Consider the following 21310-nt stretch of genomic DNA (forward strand, 5'->3'; position numbering starts at 1 on the left):
TTTTTTCCCTTACTGCCCAGAGTCACAAAATAAAAGACAATATTTTATTTTATCTCTGCTTCATTTATTTTGGCCCTAAAAGGAGGCATGCACTACTTTAAGCATTATAAGATAGTTCGATATTTACAACATTTTACATGTGCTCTTAAAAGGATAGTATTTTGTTCTATTATAACTTGGGATTATGGGAGGATAACTTGTCTAGGCTAGTAACACTTATTTGAATTGAGAGGTGATGATTCTCAAAATGAGAAGAAGATTAATAAAGGGTAAAGATTGATCATGTCTCTCTACCCCAGCAAACACATTGCACATTTCTTGTAAAATTTGTGTGTTTTTGTGTGTAGTTGTACAATGAAAGGGAAAAAGAAATTCCACGACTTCAATTTTATACCCCCTCCATTTCTGTTGCAACTGCTATTATTATATTTTGATGGACTCTAGATTTCAATATTCTTATTTCTCATTTATATGAAAGTTTTCATACGTTCAATCAGTTTAATATATAAGTCACACTACTCAAAGGAAATTTGGAAACAAATGACATGGCATGATTAGGATATTTTGTATTATGGCACAAATGAATTGAGACCAATATAATGCATATGAGAGATTATAGTAAGTGAACATTTAGAGGGAATCTTTAAACCATCTCCCCATTGGAGTAAGACTGTTAACACTACTCCATTCTTGTTTAAAGGTAAAGATAGGAAACCCAGTAAACCAGGTTGAATAAGCAGAAGGCAGTGGGAAAGAAGATCCGAGCATACGAGTCCATTTTCGCAATGCGAATATGTATTCTTCCATGACGCCATGCCCCTGTTCGACAATCTTCAAAGCAGCAGAAAAAACTGGCACAGTCCTTGCCATCAAGACATTCATAGCCATACTCTTCATCTCTTTCCTGAAGGTGTGTGGCATTGTTCATTTGAATAGTGGCTGACCTTGGTCGAATATCAATTGTTGGTGCCTAGGAGGATAATACAAAGGGAAGGGAATGAAAGGACAGAATCCTTAGAGCCATACATTTTTGCCTACAGCATGGTCAATGGGAATGATGATTCAGCAAATGGGGACTCAGGAAATTGCTATGACATCGTAATCTACAATGATAAAATTTAAATTATGAAGAGAGCACATTTCAAATTTCAAGCTAAGCAATGCAGCTGAAAATAATATTATTAAGCTAATAGCTATAGCAAGGAAATTGAACAACAAATGAATTCAAAGATCTAAAAGATTATACCAAACAACTACATGAGACTTTATTCCACTAACTATTGGAGGTGATGTTGAAAACATGAAGGCATTAAATGGAATGGAGAATTACTTTTTTTAAATGAATACTTTTTTGAAACCAAGGCATCTATCATGCTTATATGTTTGCAAATAGCCTGTTAAAATGATCAAAGATGGTGCTAATTGTAAATCCTGTTTTAATTGTATAGCAATATAAAATATTTGGGTGATAACTTTATGATATGATTAATGTATTATAGAGATGAAGTTTCACAATAAATGGTCACTATTAAGGAATATAAAAAATGTTAACCAAGTTCACCCACATGAATGAGTATTTTCAGTGAATTTCACCACATAGAATGGCAAAACATTATGTGTTTGGTTAACAGAAATCAGTATTTCCTTCTATGCAGTGAAATTAAATCCCTGTCCTTCTGCTAATGGAAAATGGATTAGAAGACAAAGGAGTTTCTTCAGCATTACCATTTCAGTTCTTTTTGACTTAGGATAAGTCAGCATTTAGGAATCAGCTTCCTAAATTCCAATTAAAATTGATAATTATCATCATTTGCTCTCTTGAATGATGACAGTGTATGTAGAGCCAGTTACAACACTTGCATGAATAAGTTTATTCAATTATAAAAATACTTTCTTTTCCAGGACTTTTCCCAAAGGACCCTATTATAATTTTTACATGCATGAAAAATATTAAAATATATGTAATCAGTAGGAGAGAGATCATGTCTCAAAATTTAATTTTCAAAGAATTAATGTGTCCATTTCAATTCTGAAGATTATGTATAGCACTGTGGAATGGAGGTTTCTAAGAAATAAGGCCAAATCATGGTTGACTACTTAAGAAAGTCCTGCTTTATTTAAGGTACTGTCAAGGTGTTAACAATAAATGAATTCAGAACATCTGTGACTTGATGTAGGAGCTGCTGAATCAACTCTACAAATTTATTTCTAAATCTGTAGCACTTTCTACTTCTTAGAGGTATTACCTGGAGTAGAATGCTTAAATGTCTACTTAAAAAAAATCTCATTTAAGCGTTAATAGTTAAATTCAGCAGTGGCATGCAGTGAATTTCCATTCCAAAAACATTATACCTTGAAGGAAAACATCCGAAGAAGCTTTGGTTTTGTAGACAGAAAAGAGAATAACATTTTTTTTTCAAAGAAAGGAAAACAAAGGAGAGGAAGAGACAAAATAAGAAAAATTAAAGATACATTCCCAAAACATAGTAAGCAAAAAAAGAATTGAAATTATAAATAGAGAAGGACAGTTCTCAACTATGATAAAAACCTGTGACTGAGGTGAAAGAAAAATAAAAATCTGGTAATTCTTAGCAAAGTTCCAGTTAAGTCAATATTATTCTGAATTAATATTATCTTGACACTAAACTACAATATAACTACAAAGCCCAGTTGTATTGCAAGCTAACTCTCAACTGATAATGAATCCAGAATAGATATAAGTATTATGAGTTTTTTTTCCTAAACCGTTTCATCAGTAAGAACTGATTAGAGTAAGCCTTTACACAATTAGCATCAGTACATCATTACAGGAGAATTAAATATGTTATTTCTTCAGTGAGGGATCTTAGTACTTGCCAGCTCTCTTGGCTAAGTAATAAATTACATTATCTACTTCATTTATAGAATGAAAAAATGCATCCCATATTCTTAGCAATTTCTATTTTCTTTGTTGTATTTTGTCAACCCTTTCCTCTTACTTGCTCATCCTTGCCAATTCTTTCTTCACCTAATACCAAAGTCCAAATTGTAGAATATAATTGTTTCTCATCTTTGAAACAAAAGATATAATTATAGAAATTAGTATATTTTATCAACCTTTTTATGCCCTGTTATCATACCCTTATTATTTTAGGAGTGATACTGAAAGAGAATAAAACAACTACCTGATTAGAATCAGAAAATAGAAAAGGAGAATGTCAAGTAAGGAAAAGGACAAAAATGAAATTAAATCAAGGAGAGAAAATGGAAAGTTGGAGAGGCAAAAGAAAAAAGAAAGGACAGACCTGCAAAAAGTAAGCATATTGCACATCTGAGAAATGAAAAATAAGAATTTTAAGGTTACTAATAGTTCTAAAGGCTATAGTTCTTAACAGAAAATTATCCTCAAAGACAGGAAGACCTATGTCTGTCCTTTGATATCTGTCATTTGAACCTGGACAATTCACTGATCCAACTAGTATTCTAGGTATTTATCTAAAACAATAAATTACAAAGATGGTATCAATTTGCATTGATTAGATGAGGTTTTCTCACCTAGAAGTTCTCAATACTAAAGAAATCTCAGGTCCAATCCCTATCCCTAATATTAGTGCTGTAAACATATTTGAGTCATTATATACTCTAATATTTAATTACATATTTATTTCCTCCTTGCAATAATTTAAGTAATGTTATCTGGAGAGCTGTAAGGACACAAATCAAAAGTTAGAGAACTGTCTCAAAAAGTTTCAGTAAATATATCTGATGGCTCACATAGCCACCAATGTTAATTCCCCCCCCCCAACATTGCACAGAGGGCAAAACTAGGAACAGACCATTCTATTCTCTTATCCTAGTACATAAATTTACAATTTCCTACTATCTTTCTTCCCTTATCCTGATCATAGCAATTGTGATAGAGTATAAGAAACTCTCATGAGTACTCATCAGCAAGTTTTTCCTGGTGATATGAAAGCTAGTTGGTAACTTTTCTAAACAAACAAGCAGAGCATATAATATAATTTTTATTTGAAGAAATATTTCATCAGGAAGATATCTAATTCCAAGAGGCCCAAAATACATAGGCCATATTCAAATCATCTATATTTACTATGTTAAAATATGTGGAAATCTTCAACCAAAAACATGTTGTTTTTCTCTTTGCAACAGAGAATTGTTTTTCTGATCAGATTTCAAATTTTAGAAATTTACCTGGAGAGTTACCCAGTATATGAATTTTATCCTGAAATATCAATAACTTCTGAAAAAATGTTGGTGAATAAGATTTGAAGGGTTAGAAGGAGGTATAAATGTAAAATTCAATGGAGTTCAGCCTATTAATAACTAGCTGACAGACAAACTTTGCATCAGTAAATATACTTCCCACAAAATGAAGAAAGCATAAAATTGTCCCATTTTGTGTAACTATTATTACCCAAAGAATGCATCAACTACATAGATTCTGCTCCTGAGAAACAAATATCTATTGTCTCTAGTGACCATAATAGAACAGCTACTTCTCCCTTATGGCTGGCTAAACTAAAATTATTGCTGTCATCTTTGACTTAAGTTATCCAAGATCATCTATTTGAAGAGTAACAAAAATCACAGATCAGATATGCTCTTAACACTACCCTGGAGGTCTACGTACACCAATAATGTCAAAAGTCTTGAAAGAGAATTGTACATACTGGATTTTTCTTCTTTTTGTCTTTGTCCTTGCTTGGCTTCCGATTGCTGACAAAGTAATGCAGTGTGCCATATTCCACCAAAGCGGAAAAGACAAAAATAAAGCAGACAGACACAAAGAGATCCATGGCAGTCACATAAGAGACCTTGGGCAGAGATTTACGAGCAATCGTGCTAAGAGTAGTCATCGTCAGGACAGTGGTAATACCTAGGAAGGAACCGATAAAATAGAAAAAGGAAAATAATTATTATACCAAATGGTGATCAGGATGAGAGCCCTGAGACACCAAAATGTTGAAAGTGTCTATATGTAATGGGGAAGGGGGAGAAATGTGAACTAAGAAAGTTCTATTAATTTAGAACATGTTGGCTGCTAATTATTAAGAGTGGATATAAGGGGTCAGCTAGGTGGAACAGTGGATAGAGCACCAGTCTTGGAGTCAGGATTACCTGAGTTCAAATCAGGCCTCAGATACATAATAATTACCTACCTGTATGGCATAGGGCAAGCCACTCATCCCCATTGCCTTAAAAAAAAAATAAAAAAAAAAAGAGTGGATCTGTAATTGCTTCTCATCTACAAATATACCATGGGAAGCTTAACATGATAAAATCATGGAAACACTGATTTTGAGTTGGAAGATAACCTAGAGAATATAGCCATTATTTTTATTTTACAAAGGATGAAACTAAGGCTCAGAGAGATTACATGACATGCGTCTAAAATTTATAGTTAGTAACCCATGTCTTGTGACCTCATGTTCAGTGTTGTTAATCAATACCCTTGCACATCTCATTCTAGAGAATAAAGCTAATTTTCAATGAACACTGCAAACATGAAGAACTAAGGACAGGTTTTTCACCATAATTAATTAATCCATACGTGAATGAAAGAAAGAAAAATATTAAATGTTAATGATGTGTCAGACTCTGTGCTGATTTCTGGGGAATATAAACACATAAGAGAGACTTACTTTGTCTTCAGGGGAGACATTATTTACAGGGGAAAGATGGCCAAAGAAGAATGAAGTCATAGAGATAATAAGTTGATTTATATAGCAGCTGAATGGTAAATTAGAGCACAGAACTAGAAATCAGGAGTTTTGAATTCCTATGCTGATTTCTACATTAACTAAAGGGCCTAAGCTAATTAACTTTGTTGAAATTCAGTTTCTTCATTTATAAATTAAAGGACTTTTACTTTATAATCTCTATGATACTGTTTAGCTAGCTACATGTTATGAATTTATTTTTGCTTTCCTTAGCCTAGTCAAAATTAAAGCTAAGTAAGTATATTTCCTAAGAATCAGTAGCTGCTCAACCTCAATAATGGTCAACTTTGCTTTGTGACTCACTCTCCCAAAGGAAAAACAAACAAACACACAGAAAAATATCATCATTTAAAGACATGCTGTGCTGTGTCCACCAGAATTGCTCTTAGCCATAGAGTAGCTAGGAGGCAATTAACTGTATCAGAGACTCAAACAGAAACTCAAGCTTTGCTGGGAGGAAATTCTGAAGAAGTTTAATAATATATTTCAGTAGAATCTAGGAAAAAATAAACAGTAATGGACAAGTTTCTGAGCATGGGATGAGGGGAAGTGTTGGAACAACTTCATAAATCTTGAGATAAAATTACTATCTTTTACACAAGTACACAAATATCATGATTTTGATCAATGACTAATTGAAGTCCTTTCATTTGATTAGGGAACTGTGTCAGGATCTATATAGCTTTTTCTTCAATCTACTAAGTATCTTTCTCCTTAAAATATTTTCTCTCAAGAATTGTATTTGTTTTCTCTATATATAGATATGTATGCATATTGTTTTGTTTTATATATATATATATATATATATATATATATATATATATACACATATGGATTTTTGTACCCACTGCCTCTGAGGGGGGCAGCTAGGTTGCCTAGTGAATAGAGCACTGGCCCTGGAGTCAGGAGATCCTGATTTCAAACCCAGTCTCAGACACTTGATAATTACCTAGCTGTGTGACCTTGGGAATGTCTTACCAAAAAACCTCAAAAACCTAAAACAGAATAAAACTGAGAGGACATCTTGCTCATCATATGTTTAGATAAGATCCTCTTCAAAACATCATTTATTATTGGTCATATAGTTGTTTTCTGAAGACTTTTAATGAACCAACACATTTGGAAATATTCTGTGGCACATTTACTTAGCCATAAATGGTCAAAAATATTTTCTTATATCAGGTCAAAATCTGGTTGTCTGTATCTTCTAAACATTGCTTTTCTGTCTGTCTTTTGGGAGTAAGAAAAAACATTCTAATTCTTCTTCCTGTGACAGCCCTTCAATTTCTTGAGGATGGGTCACATATTCTCATAAAATAAGAGACAAAGATATAGATCTCTCTTTCTCTCCATATATAGATTCATACACATATAGATGAATACACATTTATTCCCCTAGAAGGTTTTAATAAAGACTGCATTTTTGAGACTTCATTAACATCAGACACTACCTATACGTATACACAGATATAATTATGTATGTGAATATATACATATAAATACACATGTGTATAATATGATTTTCATACCATAGAAAAATTTTAGTAAAGTCTGAACTTTTCATACTTCATTAACAAAAATACCTAGAAAAGAAGATGAAAATGTTTGGAATTATAAGGGTAATTTTCCTTATTAAAAATACAAAATTAAATTTAAATAGAACATAATTGAAAAATGGAAAAAATGATAGTTTTACTATCATTTTCCAGCATTTGACAAATTAATAATGCCTTATTAAAATCTTATCTGTATACTTGTGGTTCACATTAATACCTTTAATCAAGAAGTAAGGAATAGCATCCATTTTTCTCTTTTTCTATTATAATGTGAACTTCACTCTGCAAATTTACATATTTGGGCAAAGTTTTTTTTAAAAATTAACATAGGCAGACAATTATATATTCACTATAGGAGATTCTACTTCTATGACATACTGATTCATATATATGTATATATAAAATATATGTATGCATATATGCATATGCAGCATACACAAATATGTATATATATGTGTGTTTGTGTGTGTGTGTGTGTGTGTGTGTGTGTGTGTGAATACACATGGAAGCACATGGAAAACAACTCACCTAATGAGGTTCTGGCTGGCACAGCATCCTTATTAATCCAAAAGGACACCCAAGATAAGACAACGATGAGTGTGCAGGGAATATAAGTCTGAATTGTAAAATATCCCATTCTTCTGCTCAGGTCAAAGTACACAGACATTACAATATAATCTCCTGGAAAAAATAGACATTAAAAATTTTAAATTTTAGGTTCATGTACTACATTTATGTTTCTTTATACCGGTAGGCAGTAGCTACTAGTTTTGCTCATTTATTTGTTTGGTCTGCCTACCCTGATTACTAAGGGAACAACCAAGGTTATTTTCTTTTTTCTGTTTCTCATCTGAATGATGCTATATCAAGACAAGTGTATAAATGAAAACCAAATCATGGGTAAATTATAGGTGAGTTTGGTATCTTAAAAGACTATCAATATCTTATTAGTAGATATAGAGGGAACAGTTAGCAACCATGTTAGTTCATTCACTGGAAATATTTACGTAACAAACATTAATTAGGGAATATTTGTTTAAAATGAAGAAGAGTTATTGCTAGTGAATGAAAATAACCTGTGGTCAACTCTAGGATATTATTCTAAATCCTTAGTCAGATCCTCAGTAATTATATATTTATTAAGTTCTAAGTGTTAAATAGTATGCTAAGCTCAGAAAATAAATGATCATCTTTAATTGAGAATTACTATGTAGTCAATCATTCAACAAGTCAAGTCAACTAGCATTTAAGAACTTATAGAAGAGGTAATGTGCTAAGGGCTAGGAATGTAAAAATAAGCAGAAAGCTATACTTTACCCTCGAGCAATGTAAGGGAGAAAAAAAAGGGAAATAGTAACCATGTATAGTACCTTTTATGTACCAAGCACCAAGTGCTTCATAAATATCTCATTTATTCCTTGCAACAACCTTGATAGGTAGGTGTTGATATTATTCTCATTTCACAAGTAAGGAAACTGAGACAAACAGAGGTTAAGTAACTTACTCTGGGTCACACATTTCATAAATATCTGAGGACAGACTTGAACTCAAGTATTCTTGCTTCCAGGTCCAGTAATCTATACACAGCACTGAATAGAAAAGGTGAAAACCCCTAAAGGGACTTGGCAAGAGTGTAGTCTGGGTAGGAATGAACATATGGCTGCCCTGAAGGGCCATAACATTTAGAGTGATTAGAGAAAGACTTCATGTTGGAGGTTATTAAGCTATCTTAAACTGAATGATACTATAGGTCAAGAGGTAAGGAGTGAATGTATCCCTTGCAACCAGTCAATGCAATGGTTAAGAGAGATGAGAGTAAGCATCTTGTATGAATAACACAGAGAAAACTAATGGGGCTGTTTTCATAGATTTCATATGCAACATATAGAGAACTTTGAATTTCAATTATTTGTCTAACCTTGCAGTCAGTATATTCAAAAGATAGCACTTGAGTATATTTCTTTCAAATTTTGTATCTCTCTCTCTCTCTCTCTCTCTCTCTCTCTCTCTCTCTCTCTCTCACAACACTGTACCTTTCTTTCCCCACAAAAGACAGGGACAGCAGGGACATAGGATCTCAAAGATACAGTCCATTTCTGAAATTTCTGTTTGAACATGGGATATCAAATTTCGGCAGAAAAAAATACTCATTTGACCTTAGTTAAATGATAGACTCATGATGGTCATTTTATTTAGGTCTTTAAGATACTAATCCTTAAAATAAATGTACCCTTGGAAATCAAAAGCTTTTCAAACTTTTCTTTGTGTTGGCTAGAAATCTATTGGGATCAAGCAAAATGGTAGATAGATGATTTTATTACTGAGATTAAATCAATTATTTTACAGACTTAAGGACATCATTTAACTTTTTTGGTCTTCTTGTCTTAGCTACTTTAAAAGACAACTTCTATTCTCTGTCTCCTGTTTATCATGGAGAATGTGTGGTCAAATGAATTGCTAGTTCATATTAAATTCCCAAACTTGAAACTCTTCCATAACTATGGCCTTTTATCTTAGTGAATTCAAGCAAATATTATAGGTACCTGTCCAAATGAAATTTCCCCTGCAATAGACTTTGGGAAGGGATTGATATTTCATAAACCTTATGGCTGAGTGTTTTGCTTCTCTTCTATTGAAATAAATTTACAATGAAAATCCTAACAAAAGAATCAGCTTCAAGTTAACATATTTCATTTTTGCTGGCACTAACCCAATCTTTTCTGACTCTCCACCTGCCTCCCACCATCTCAAACACCTTTGTTCCTTGTTACACTTCTCACTTTCTAGGGGACCCTGCTGAGTAGCCCTCTGAGTGTCATAAAGCAGCAGTAGGAACCACCATGCTTTCTCACTCCACAATCTGTGGCAAAAAAAAAAAAATCATTAGAATGGTAAATAGTTTTTAGATTACCTAAGAGGCTTCAAGGTGAACCTGCTATTTTTACACATTGCCATTCAGATATGTAAAACAGATTCAGACATTGGAACAAGTTGGCAGGAAATTATGCATAAAGTTTAGCTGCATGGGGCCATGTGCTTCTGCAGCACTCAAGGAAAGATTGGATTTCCCCAAAGAATACAAGGAAAAAACCTGATTTTGAAACCCTGCTGTTAAGATGACACCTTACAACTGAATCCTAATTAAGCACATTGAGTTGTATAAACAAAATGTAGAATCTTTCAATAAATCCACAATTGTGAGAGTTAAAAAATATAAAGATGTTCCCCTTCTTAGAGCATTAAAAGTGATTTGTTCCCAGTTATTCCCATAATAGATTATTGCATGTATGTTCCTTTATAAATTCCTGTTCTTTTACGGGATTCAGTTGCCTCTTTGGAAAATGATGAAGGATTCTTTCAAGTTGTTCTCTAATCTCTCTTTTTCTCCAACTACTGATCTCCCTGGATTCCTTTAAGTCCCAACTAAAATCCCAACTTCAATACAAAACCTTCTCTGATCCTTCTTAATTCCAGAGTATTAGTTCTGTAATTTGCTATTTATCATGTATCTAGCTTGCTTTATATATAGTTGTTTGCATGATTTCTGTCCATTTGTAAGCTCCTTGAGGGCAGGAACTTTCTTTTGTCTCTTTTTGCCTTTACAAAACTTAGCATGATAGCTGGTACATCATAAATAGTTATCTTTATTGATTGATGACATCTAACTAAGCTCCCTTCAGCTCTCAACTGGTCATCCCAGTTTATAGAAATGAGAGTTCTTTTTAGCTGAAATATGGAGTTATAGAATTTCCCAACTTAAAATCATTTGAAAATCATCTTTTAAACTTTCCTAATTTCACCAATGAGAAAAAAATGGAACTTGGAGAGATGAAAATATTTCACTCTAAGATGTCAACAGACAAACTATGATCAAAAGCAGAATTAAGACAAGATTTCCAGTTCAATGCTCTTTTTTCTACATTATGTTGCATATATCTTTTGTAGTTAAGGAGAATTTCATGGAAAAAGAAGTACTTTCTGGACTTCAAAATGTTTTGGAAGATGGAGATGGTAGAAAGAAGAGATAGCCTAAACAGAGTCCTGATGCTGGAGTGAAGTCAGGGATAGATAGGGAACAACAAAAACCAATTAGTTTGTCTGTAGCATAAGCAGCTCAAAGGTTAGAACACTCTACTTAGAGTCATGAAGTCCTCAGGTGAAACATGATCTCAGATACTTGTTCTGAAGCCCTGAGTAAGTGACTTAACTTCTCTATGACTCAGTTTTTGCCATTTGCAAAGTAGTAATAATATCACATAACTCCAAGGATTGTTATGAGGACAAAATTAGATAATATTTATAAAGTGCTTTGGAAATATTAAGGCACTATTTAAATGCTAACTACTATTACTATTAGCAGTATCACTAACAGTACTAGTTCTAGCAGTAGAAGTAGTACTTTTTTCTATGAAAACAAAGCAAAAAACAAAACAACACACACACACACACAAACACACACACACACACACACACACACACACACACACACACACACACACAAACCCATACCTGGAAATAGTCAAGTTTGGAGATAATTAAAATCTGAAGTCCTGGATAAAGGACTGCCTTTATTAGCTTCTTGATTTGTGCAGCCCAAAGACTGCAAGATAAGGGGAATGTTGTGGGGAAAGGTTATATGGTCATATTGAGACATGCAACCTTGATAACTATTGTACCATACTATTGTCTTCCTTTGAAGTATTGACACAACTTAAGGTCAAAGAAAGGTCAAGTATTATCCAATTTGTCAGTGTTGTTGCTTTTGAAAAGGTAAAATGAATCATTTGAAGAAAAAAGTTTTCTGTATTCAATATTAGCTCACAATTTTATGACTTTAAAGTTGTACTAAATTCTTTAAATACATTATTATCTCATTTGATATTCAAAACAACAAATGAGGAAACTGATCCCAAGAGCTAATAAATATGTTAAGGTATGTATAAAACAAATTATTCTGACAACTAATCAATCTGGTCTCTATTCCCTTCACCACAAAAACATATGACACTTTGTAATGCAAAAATTGCTATTCTTTCCTATTCCTTGCATAACATACTTAGAATTTTCTCATGGTAAGACATTTTTGTAACTTCAGCTCAGAGTGGCAGACTGACAAAGCAATCAAAGTCTGTGAACAAATTAACTCCAGTATAAGTATCCTCTATGCTCAGATAGTAAAAACTTCACAGAGAGAGAGAGAAAGAGAGTGAGAGAGAGAGAGAGAGAGAGAGAGAGAGAAAGAGAGAGAGAGAGAGAGAGAGAGAGAGAGAGAGAGAGAGAGAGAAAGAGATAGAGACACAGAGACAGAGACACAGAGAGACTTTAGGGCTTTTGACTTATATAAAAGGTGCAATTCCTTTGTATATTACTGAATCTACCCAATGCCTAAATTTTGATTTGAAACTAAAGTTATTTTATATAAAAGCCTTGATGAGGTCCTTATTTTAGCCAAATAAGAGATAAACCAATCGTTCATGCCCTTGTTTTTGCACAGTCAAAAACATATACTAAATCCATAATAACAATTAATTCATTCCAATTATTTTAATAAGTACCTTGCAGATTTGCTAAAATAAAATTATGCTTTCCTTTTGTTCACCTTAGGTACCAAAAGAAGACTAACTATATATCAGCACCAGGTGTATAGTCACAGGTAGCAATAAAATACTTTTTTCATATATAGCTTCTCCATGGATTCTTTACTACTGGGACATTAGAAGGTTTGCTCATTTATCCTCTTCAAAAATCCCAGTTTTATTGTATCTTAGGAGAAAACTTAAAATGTGTGTGTAGCTTCCATATAATACCCTAGGAACAAAAGATTTTTTTCCTGAAAACTCTTGAGACCTTTTGAACAAAAATACTGCCTAGGTTTGTCTATATCATTTGGATTTAAAATATATCTGTTGACATTTTAGATATTAAGATGAGAGATATTCCAGAGGAAAAAAAGGACTGAATCTACAGAGTTAATGTTAGAATTGTGAGTAATTCTATGAAAGACAGCAACTCTTTGGATTTAATTTAAAATACAAAACCTAAATTTGTTTCTACAATCTATAAATATAATTATGCCAGCTGGGTTATTCTAACACAAAAGGAGAAGTCTATAGTGGAAAGAATTTTGGACTGGAAGTCAGGAAGTCTGAGCACTGCTCCTAGTTCTGCAGCTCATTGACTGTGTGACATGAGTTTTCATATCTATAAAATGAGGGAATAGGATTGTGGTCTCTTGTAAATACAAAGGTGAGCACTTACTGGAACCTGTAGTAAGTCTGTGACCCTAAGTCACTCATCTTCGCTATGATTCACTTTTTTTTTCCATTTGCAAAATAATAATAGTACATAGCTCTAAGACTTTAAAAAAACATGAGGCAAGAGGTCTCTAAAAGTGAAGGGATAGGGACAAGATCTGTGTTTTCCTTCGTGCAAGGAATTTCCATAAGGGGAAACTCATCAACTATTACAGGTCCTTCTCTCTAACGTAAAATTTTAGTTATGTAGTTCCCTGAGAGTCTCAATAACTTATCTCAGCTTTTCTTGACTCCAAGTATAATTCTTTATCCACTATGGATATACTGTGGACAATCTACATAAGAAAACTGACCCTCAGGGAAGCCAGTTTTTGTTCAGCAAATGTTGAATCAATGCCCAGACCAGATCCTCACACACAGGATCTGGTAGAATGGTTGCTTGATTAGGTTGAAATGAAGCAGAAACCAGAGAGGAAGAATTTAAGATAATGATGAGAAGAGTTGATATTTATATAGCACATTATAATCCAAGAACAGCATTAATCCATTATTTCATTTGGGCTTCCCTATCGCCTGAGAGGTAGGTATTACAAATATTATTATTGCCATTTTGTAAATGTTTTCAGAAAATGCAAATGGCATGACTAAGGTTAAGAAACCACTAATTGATAGAACTCTGTTTCTAGTTCAATTCTCACTGAGAATGTTCTGTTCATTCCCTTACCCTGCAGCTGCCTCCAGAATAGTGTCCATTGAAAGAATAAGTAAAAACTATAAAATAACTGATGTAGATCAGGGAACAACTAAAGAAATGAAAAAATTGATTGGTTATAGATAAATTTGCTTCCCCAGAACTTGACACAATGCTTAACACGTGGTAGGTTCTTAATGATGACTTGACTGATTTTAGTATTTTTCTTTGTTCCTTATATATTCCCTCCTTCCCTTACTTGTCTTAATATCCCTTTCCTAAATTTGAATTTAAGATGACAAAAGAAAACTAATATGACCTGCATGTAGCATCTGGTGAATATTGTTTTTGGAAGTCAGTACCTTTGACACTTGATCTACTCAGTATAAAAGCTATGACTGCCTTTTGAGAAAACCTCTGGACCAGAGGAAATGGGATGGTTTAATTTGGCATGCCATCTCACAAACAGAAGTACAGAATAGCTCTGTCCTGTGACCAAGAATTCACAGTTCCACTGCTGCAGGCAATGGTACTCTCAGTCCTGAAATAGAGTGCCATCTATCCATAGTTAGATGTCAAGGTTAGAATGTAGCTCTTTACATGTACCTACATTCTCAGTACAGAGTCAATATATGGAAGGTTATTACTGAGAGAGACAGAAGGAGAGAGAAGGTAAATAACAGATGACAGAATGGACTGGAGGACAGTGCTGATTTTCTCCTAAGTGGCCTTCAGGTTTCCATGCATTAGTACCAGAAAGTGATAGCTTGGTAGTCAAATGCATTTGCACAGCCACAACCCATTTCTCATTGATGGAAAGGAAAAATAGATAATGTCCACTGTAGGACCACTTGAGAGACATATTCATTCTTATGAAAATATTTTTTTTAAATTGCTTAGGTGTATTGTATGTAGTTTAGAATTCACAATGTTCTTAACCACATACATCTACTGGAAATGGGAAATTTAACAACCTCTCTCAAGGACAGCAGGCTGTCAAATTTGAAGAAGTCATTGTCCCCAATCTACTCTTGGAAAATGAACTTAAAATAATGCCTGTATACTCTTCCCATTAATCTCACAGTTCTCAACAGGAGAGCATCAGATTATGAAAACCACTGGGTAAAAGCTAAGAACCTAGGAGTCAGGAAACCAAGGCCCTCATCTCAGTTCTACCATTGACTAAGAAAAATGACCACAATATCTCTGAACCTGTTTGCTCATTCATCTGGCCAGAAGATGAGGAAAAGGACGAATGAGTTAATGTACTTAGACACACATATGCATTTATATATATGCTTTTTTTGTGTGTTTGTAAATATGTAAATACATAAAATAAATAGATGAGTCAATAAATTTATAAAACATATACAATAAAAAATTAAAAATAAAATGAAATCAAATAAAACTTGCTTATATAAATGTTTATAAGCATAGATATTATCTATATAAGTAGGTATCTATCATTTATATATCTACATCTATCTCCATATGTTTAGTATTTTCAAAGAATACAAGGAGTTGCTTGCAAACATATAATATGCAAAAGAAATTATTATTATTATTATTATTATTATTATTATTATTAAAATAAGTAAATATGATTTCAAATTGGAATTGCAGAAATCTCTTAAATTATCAGCTTCTTATGGAAAGCCTTGACAAATCATCAAAAGTTAAAGACCTAAGTAGATAGAAGTATCTTTAGAAATGAAAGTACTCTTGAGAAGATGTGCTGTGTGGGTGTGGGTATGCTGAAACATACATGCAAGTGTGCATGGCAATTCTTTTATGTTCTTTGGAGTTTATTTTAGTTTGAAGTCTAGCACTACCATTGATATCTTCTAAGGGAAGAGAAAAGGCTTTCCAGACAAATTGAAAAATTTTATGCCCCCAGAATAATGAGAAATTCATAACCACTCATAGAAAGTATGGTTCAAATTTTATTTGAAGGAGGTAGTTACTAAAAAATATTAACTTTGAAAATGCTAAAAATGTAAAATAATATAGTTCTAAGGAGATACTTTTGAGACTTATTTTTCTTGAAAGTGATCTTATTCTTGATGGAAGCATTCGTTTTTGGAGATCTGGTTTGCTGTTCCCTGTCAGAATTATTCTATCCAACTTCATGGTGTCATTTAAAATCAGGAGATGCTGCTATACCCTATGACCTATTTTAGCATTCTACAAAAAATGTATATGATTTAAAAATGTGACTATAACCAATTAAGATTTTTAAAAAGTTCACCTGATTAATTCCACAGACTTTTTTTTTAACTTAAACACTCCTACCCCCTCCTCCAAGCTTTTTTGATCAAAAGACACAGTTCTAGTGTCAGGTCCCAATTTCCTGATGATTGTATTCTTCTAAAAGATGTCATTACTATTCCCAGATTATCACAGAGTGATGTGATAGTAATAGGGTTGATATTTAAAGGCCTGGCATAAATGTGTGTATATGTATGATTGTGTGTATGTATTTGTCTGTATGAAAACACACTGACGCTTGAGTCAAAGGACCTGAGTTCAGATCCCATCTCAGATGCATGTTATCTATATGATTATAGGTAAGTCACTTAGCCTCGCTGAGTCTCTGTTTTCTCTGTAAAATAAAAGAGTTGGATTAGACTATGTCTGAAATTCTTAGTAGTTCGAGATCTGGAACTCATTAATGTCTTTGATTTTTACATCACTGTCATTTTGTATCTTTTTTTATTCTGCCAAGGTCCCAACCCATGTGGGAATTGAACACTCCCTTTAAAAAAATATACTAATTATGTAACATTAGTAGCTACTGATAATGCAGGAAACCTTTCCCATTGATGACAATTTCTTCTAATCTATCCAAAGGGGATAATGATAGCTGTCCATGTCCCAAAATAAATAAGGTGGAAGAAATGACATTTGCTTTCCTGATAGTTTCAAAACTCTCAGAATGGTCTCTATCAGTACAATTGTATAACTCAATTGCTGAGCTAGCTTTTCATTTTGACTAAATATGTCAGAAAGGCAGTATCACATAATGGATGACCCTCACCTTCAAGAAGCCCTAGGGTTCAGACTCTGACCCATATTGCTATGTGAACCTGGGTCAAGTGCTCATTAGTGTCCCAATGTTTCTAAGGCTGAATTGTAGAGATGTTGCTCATTTCTATTGGTATAGGAAGTTTCTTCATTTGGGAGTTCCTTATATAAATGAAATCAAAAGCTCAGTTGTTATTCCCTAATCTATTCCCATTCCTTCTACTCCATCACAGTATTTTCTCTAATTTCAAATAAGTGCTTCTTAAGCTGTCCAGTTAGCAGGGCAGGTTCATTTATATCAGCAACACTTGATGCTGAAGAAAAATGTTGTTTTTTTTTTTTTATTAGGACTCTGACATTGTCAGTCCTTTGAGCACAGAAATCTATTCCAGAAATAGGGCCATTAGGAAGGGAGAGGTTGACTGTGTGATGTAAAGAAGGTTCTTTATCTCTTTTCTTCCTGTCTGCCTGTCTGCCCACCTGTCTGCCCGCCCATCAGACAGTAGGAGTTTTATGCTCGATATGTGTCTATTTGGAGACAGAGGAAGAGGCCAAAAGTACTGATGGAATGACAGCTGTACTGTCTCAGCTCTATTGCTGGGCCCAATCTCCTCCTAATAGTCATTTCTAAGCCCTGATTGTGACTTGATTATGTAATGAAGTAAAGCAATGTAAAGGCTTTGGGAAAAGCTTGCTCTGTAGTCCATTTTCACAAGATTATCTTTGGGATTCAGATCTCAATGAGGTTGGTTTTCAATTTACATGTCAAAGAATGAATTCCAATTACAAACTGTTATGTGTGGAACCACTTTTCTTTTTTTAAAGGAATGATTTGTGTGCAGGCCTGAAATTAAGTACATTCTGTCCTTAGAGAAAGAAAAAGTTTCTGTGTCCGTGGTGTGCAGGTGATCCAATAAAAACTAAATCTGTGAAAGAAACATTTGAGAGGCATAATATTGAGATATATGTTACCTGGAATACACAGAAAGGATGAAAAAAACAAAGCCCATCAATAATATCTTATGGCTGGTGGTTGATTCATTCCACAGATGGCATTCCATTTCTAATTAGAGTATTTAATGTTGGCATTAACCAGGCTAGATGTTACTGACCTCCTTTTATAAAAAGGCATGCATTTAATCCATTTAATTTTAAAATTATAATTTGAATTTCTGGTTTTAAATCATGGTCTTAGGGATGGAAAGGAATTTAAGAACATTTTGACTCCCATTTTATAGATGATGAAACTGAGATTCAGAGGGAGGAAATTATTTTTATAAAGGTAAATGCTTAGGAGTAAATTTGAAATCCCTTCACTTTCAGTTCAGGAATCTCCTCTTCACAATTTCTTCTTTCTCCCATCATGTTGCCATTTAAACAAGTTATTGAGAATTCCAAATTGGAATTAGAATATGAAAATAATTAAAATTCTTGCCAGTTTTGTTAAATTATCATAAAGGGAGGCATACCTAATTCTATTGTAAGCTAATTGTGTTTGCTATTTTGGAAGCAGGGAGAATAGAAATAATGAACAAACAAAAGATATATTTTATCCAGTAGAGATTATGGTCTCCCCAGTTTCTATGGAAGCAACTTTCTAACTTGAGTATCAGGAAGATTCTCTCAGGGGTAAATTAGTGTTCCTGTATGATGAAGGCATTAATGTAAGTGATTGTAATCACTTGGAAGGAATCTGGTATGTAAATAATGTGCAAATGAAAGCCTTTTTTATTCCCTCCCTGCAGCTTGGAAATGAAATTTCACAGTTTTAGTTCTAAGCTTTTAAAAAGAGAAATTGAACCTTGCAGAGCTCATTCTCATTGCTCATTATCTAGTTTGCTCCACAAAACACCTGGATAAAGTACAATCCTTGTTGATGTTGGAGGATATTAATGGATACATGGTGAAGAATGATTCACTAGATGTAGTATTTCATGGGGAGTGTAATGAAAATATCAAATAAGGGTTACTAAATCTAAGTAGGATGATCTTGTGACTGATGTAGTGCCTAAATTAAACTGAGGGGTTAAAAACTTCTTCTTTGGCCTTCTGGATATTTGCATCTGTGCTTCCAAATGTCTGTCATCCAATTTGTATAGTCCATCACTTTTTAGGCCAAATGAGATTTTCAATAATCTTTTCAAGACTCTATCAAAAGCAAAAGTCTCTGAAGGTTACTCTGGATTGAATTAGGTCAGAAACAAAATGCTGTAGGCTAGGCTGACCCAATTTGATTTGGAGGTTGTTTCTCTAGGGGTACAAAAGATTTAGAGAAAGTTGTGCTCGGAAGAAAAGACAGTATCAGGAAAAGACAGGAAAATTTTAAATTCTACCATCCCCCCCAACAAAAAAGCTATTTTTTTTAAAGAAAAAAGGATCCTGGTGCAGAGAGGTGGCACAGTGGATAGAGCACTGGTACTGGACTCAGGAGTACATGAGTTCAAATCCGACCTCAGACACTTAATAATTACCTAGCTCTGTGGCCTTGGGCAAGGCACTTAACCCCATTTGCCTTGTGAAAACCTAAAAACAACAACAACAAAAAAAAACGGAGCCTAAGATATCTATTTTTCATTTCCATCAATGAGAAATGGGTTGTGGCTGTGCTCTCTCAACATTCAAGATACTCATGAATCTTTTTAGTGTGCATACTTTTGACCCACATATATCCCAATTCTCCTACACCCTATTAAAGTATCTTAATGAGTTGTAGGCCATACACACTCAAATTTTCATTAAACTAGTCATTGGATGATAGATATATGGTGCCATATGTCTGAGAGTAAAATTGCCAAGGTAAATATTTTTACATGTGCTCTTGATTCTAAACTTTCAAATCTTTATCCCAAAACCTCAATCAGCTTCCTCCCTTTTCTTTCTCCTCCTCCTCCTCTTCTTCTTCTGTTTCTTCTTCATCTTCTTCTTCTTCATTTTTTCTTCTCTCTAAACTTCACAATCTCCTTATTTTTGTTTGTTCTTTAAAGATTTCAAACATACCCAAGTCTACTTCATCTTAAAAACAAAGCAAAGTAATATTTTTTCTGGACTTTACAAATGCTTATTGTACATTCCTACTTCTCTCAGATAAATTACTAGAAATAGTTATCTATACTTAACTTTTATCCCACAATCCTTTTCGATCTGATATATATAACTTAACATAACTTAACATTAATTGTTCTCTCCAAAGTTATCAAAGATTTCTTATTTTCCAAATCTGATGACCTTATTTCAGAACTCATCTTTCTCAAATTATCTGCTGCATATAATACCTTTTCCTCAGGGATGTTCCCACCTTTCTAGATTTTCTGATAGCACTCCTTCCATAGTTTCTCAAATCAAATCAAATAAGCTAACACGCAAAAAGCATTTTGTATAACATAAAGTACTTAAAAATGTTAACTATCATTATCATCCTTCTTGACTGACCATTTTAATCTCCCATATTGGATAACTACATAATCTTGAACTCTATGATTATCTAAGTACATGTCTTTGGTACTCTTCTTTCTCTTCAAACTTTCTCTTGGTATCCTTATCAACTACTTGAGTTTAATGTTCATTTGTACTCAGAGAACTATTTATGTACATATGTATTTATACTTCCATATATACACATTTACATATACACACAAACACACACACACACACACACACATATATATGGGATATATGGGAAAGGTCATATATGTGTGTTTTTACTTACATATATGTTTGTAAGTATAAATGAATATATGTCCTGTCCCAATCCTCCCTTGAAATTTATCTTCAATACCCCATTGTTAATCAACTATTGGCCACTTCAAACTGATTATTTCAAACTAAAAAGAACTGAAGTTGAGCTTATCATTTTTCTGTTACACCTTTATTACAGACTTTCAAGTCCATAACCTTGACTTTGCTCTTGAGTGTTCCAGAGTATTTAGAGTGATCTCACTCTATAAAAAAATCAATTTTGTAATTTTGATGGTATAAGCAACATCTCTTATATCTGACCTATTATTTCTCTTACACTATGGCCACCTTAGTGCAAACCTTCATCAACTCTTGTCCAGATTATTACAA

The 21310-nt window shown here is 33.4% G+C and overlaps 1 protein-coding gene across 7 annotated transcripts in view; it reads right to left on the reverse strand.

The window, feature by feature from the left end:
• Positions 1-555: 555 nt before the first annotated feature.
• The window catches only part of GABRG2 (gamma-aminobutyric acid type A receptor subunit gamma2), a 151616-nt gene continuing 130861 nt past the window's right edge, over positions 556-21310 (reverse strand). For 3 of the 7 annotated variants that reach the window (XM_074229949.1, XM_074229933.1, XM_074229976.1), the window contains exons 7-10: positions 7805-7957; positions 4671-4876; positions 2353-2376; positions 556-970 (exon numbers count right to left, since the gene is read on the reverse strand). In XM_074229949.1, the coding sequence (XP_074086050.1) occupies positions 695-970; positions 2353-2376; positions 4671-4876; positions 7805-7957 (659 nt within the window). In that variant the 3' untranslated portion in view covers positions 556-694. The remainder of the gene's footprint in view (positions 971-2352; positions 2377-4670; positions 4877-7804; positions 7958-21310) is intronic. The other 4 variants (XM_074229958.1, XM_074229986.1, XM_074229943.1 and 1 more) reach the window with 3 other exon arrangements.

Source organism: Macrotis lagotis, chromosome 1 (assembly GCF_037893015.1).
Source record: "Macrotis lagotis isolate mMagLag1 chromosome 1, bilby.v1.9.chrom.fasta, whole genome shotgun sequence".
Taxonomy (NCBI): Eukaryota; Metazoa; Chordata; class Mammalia; order Peramelemorphia; family Peramelidae; genus Macrotis; species Macrotis lagotis.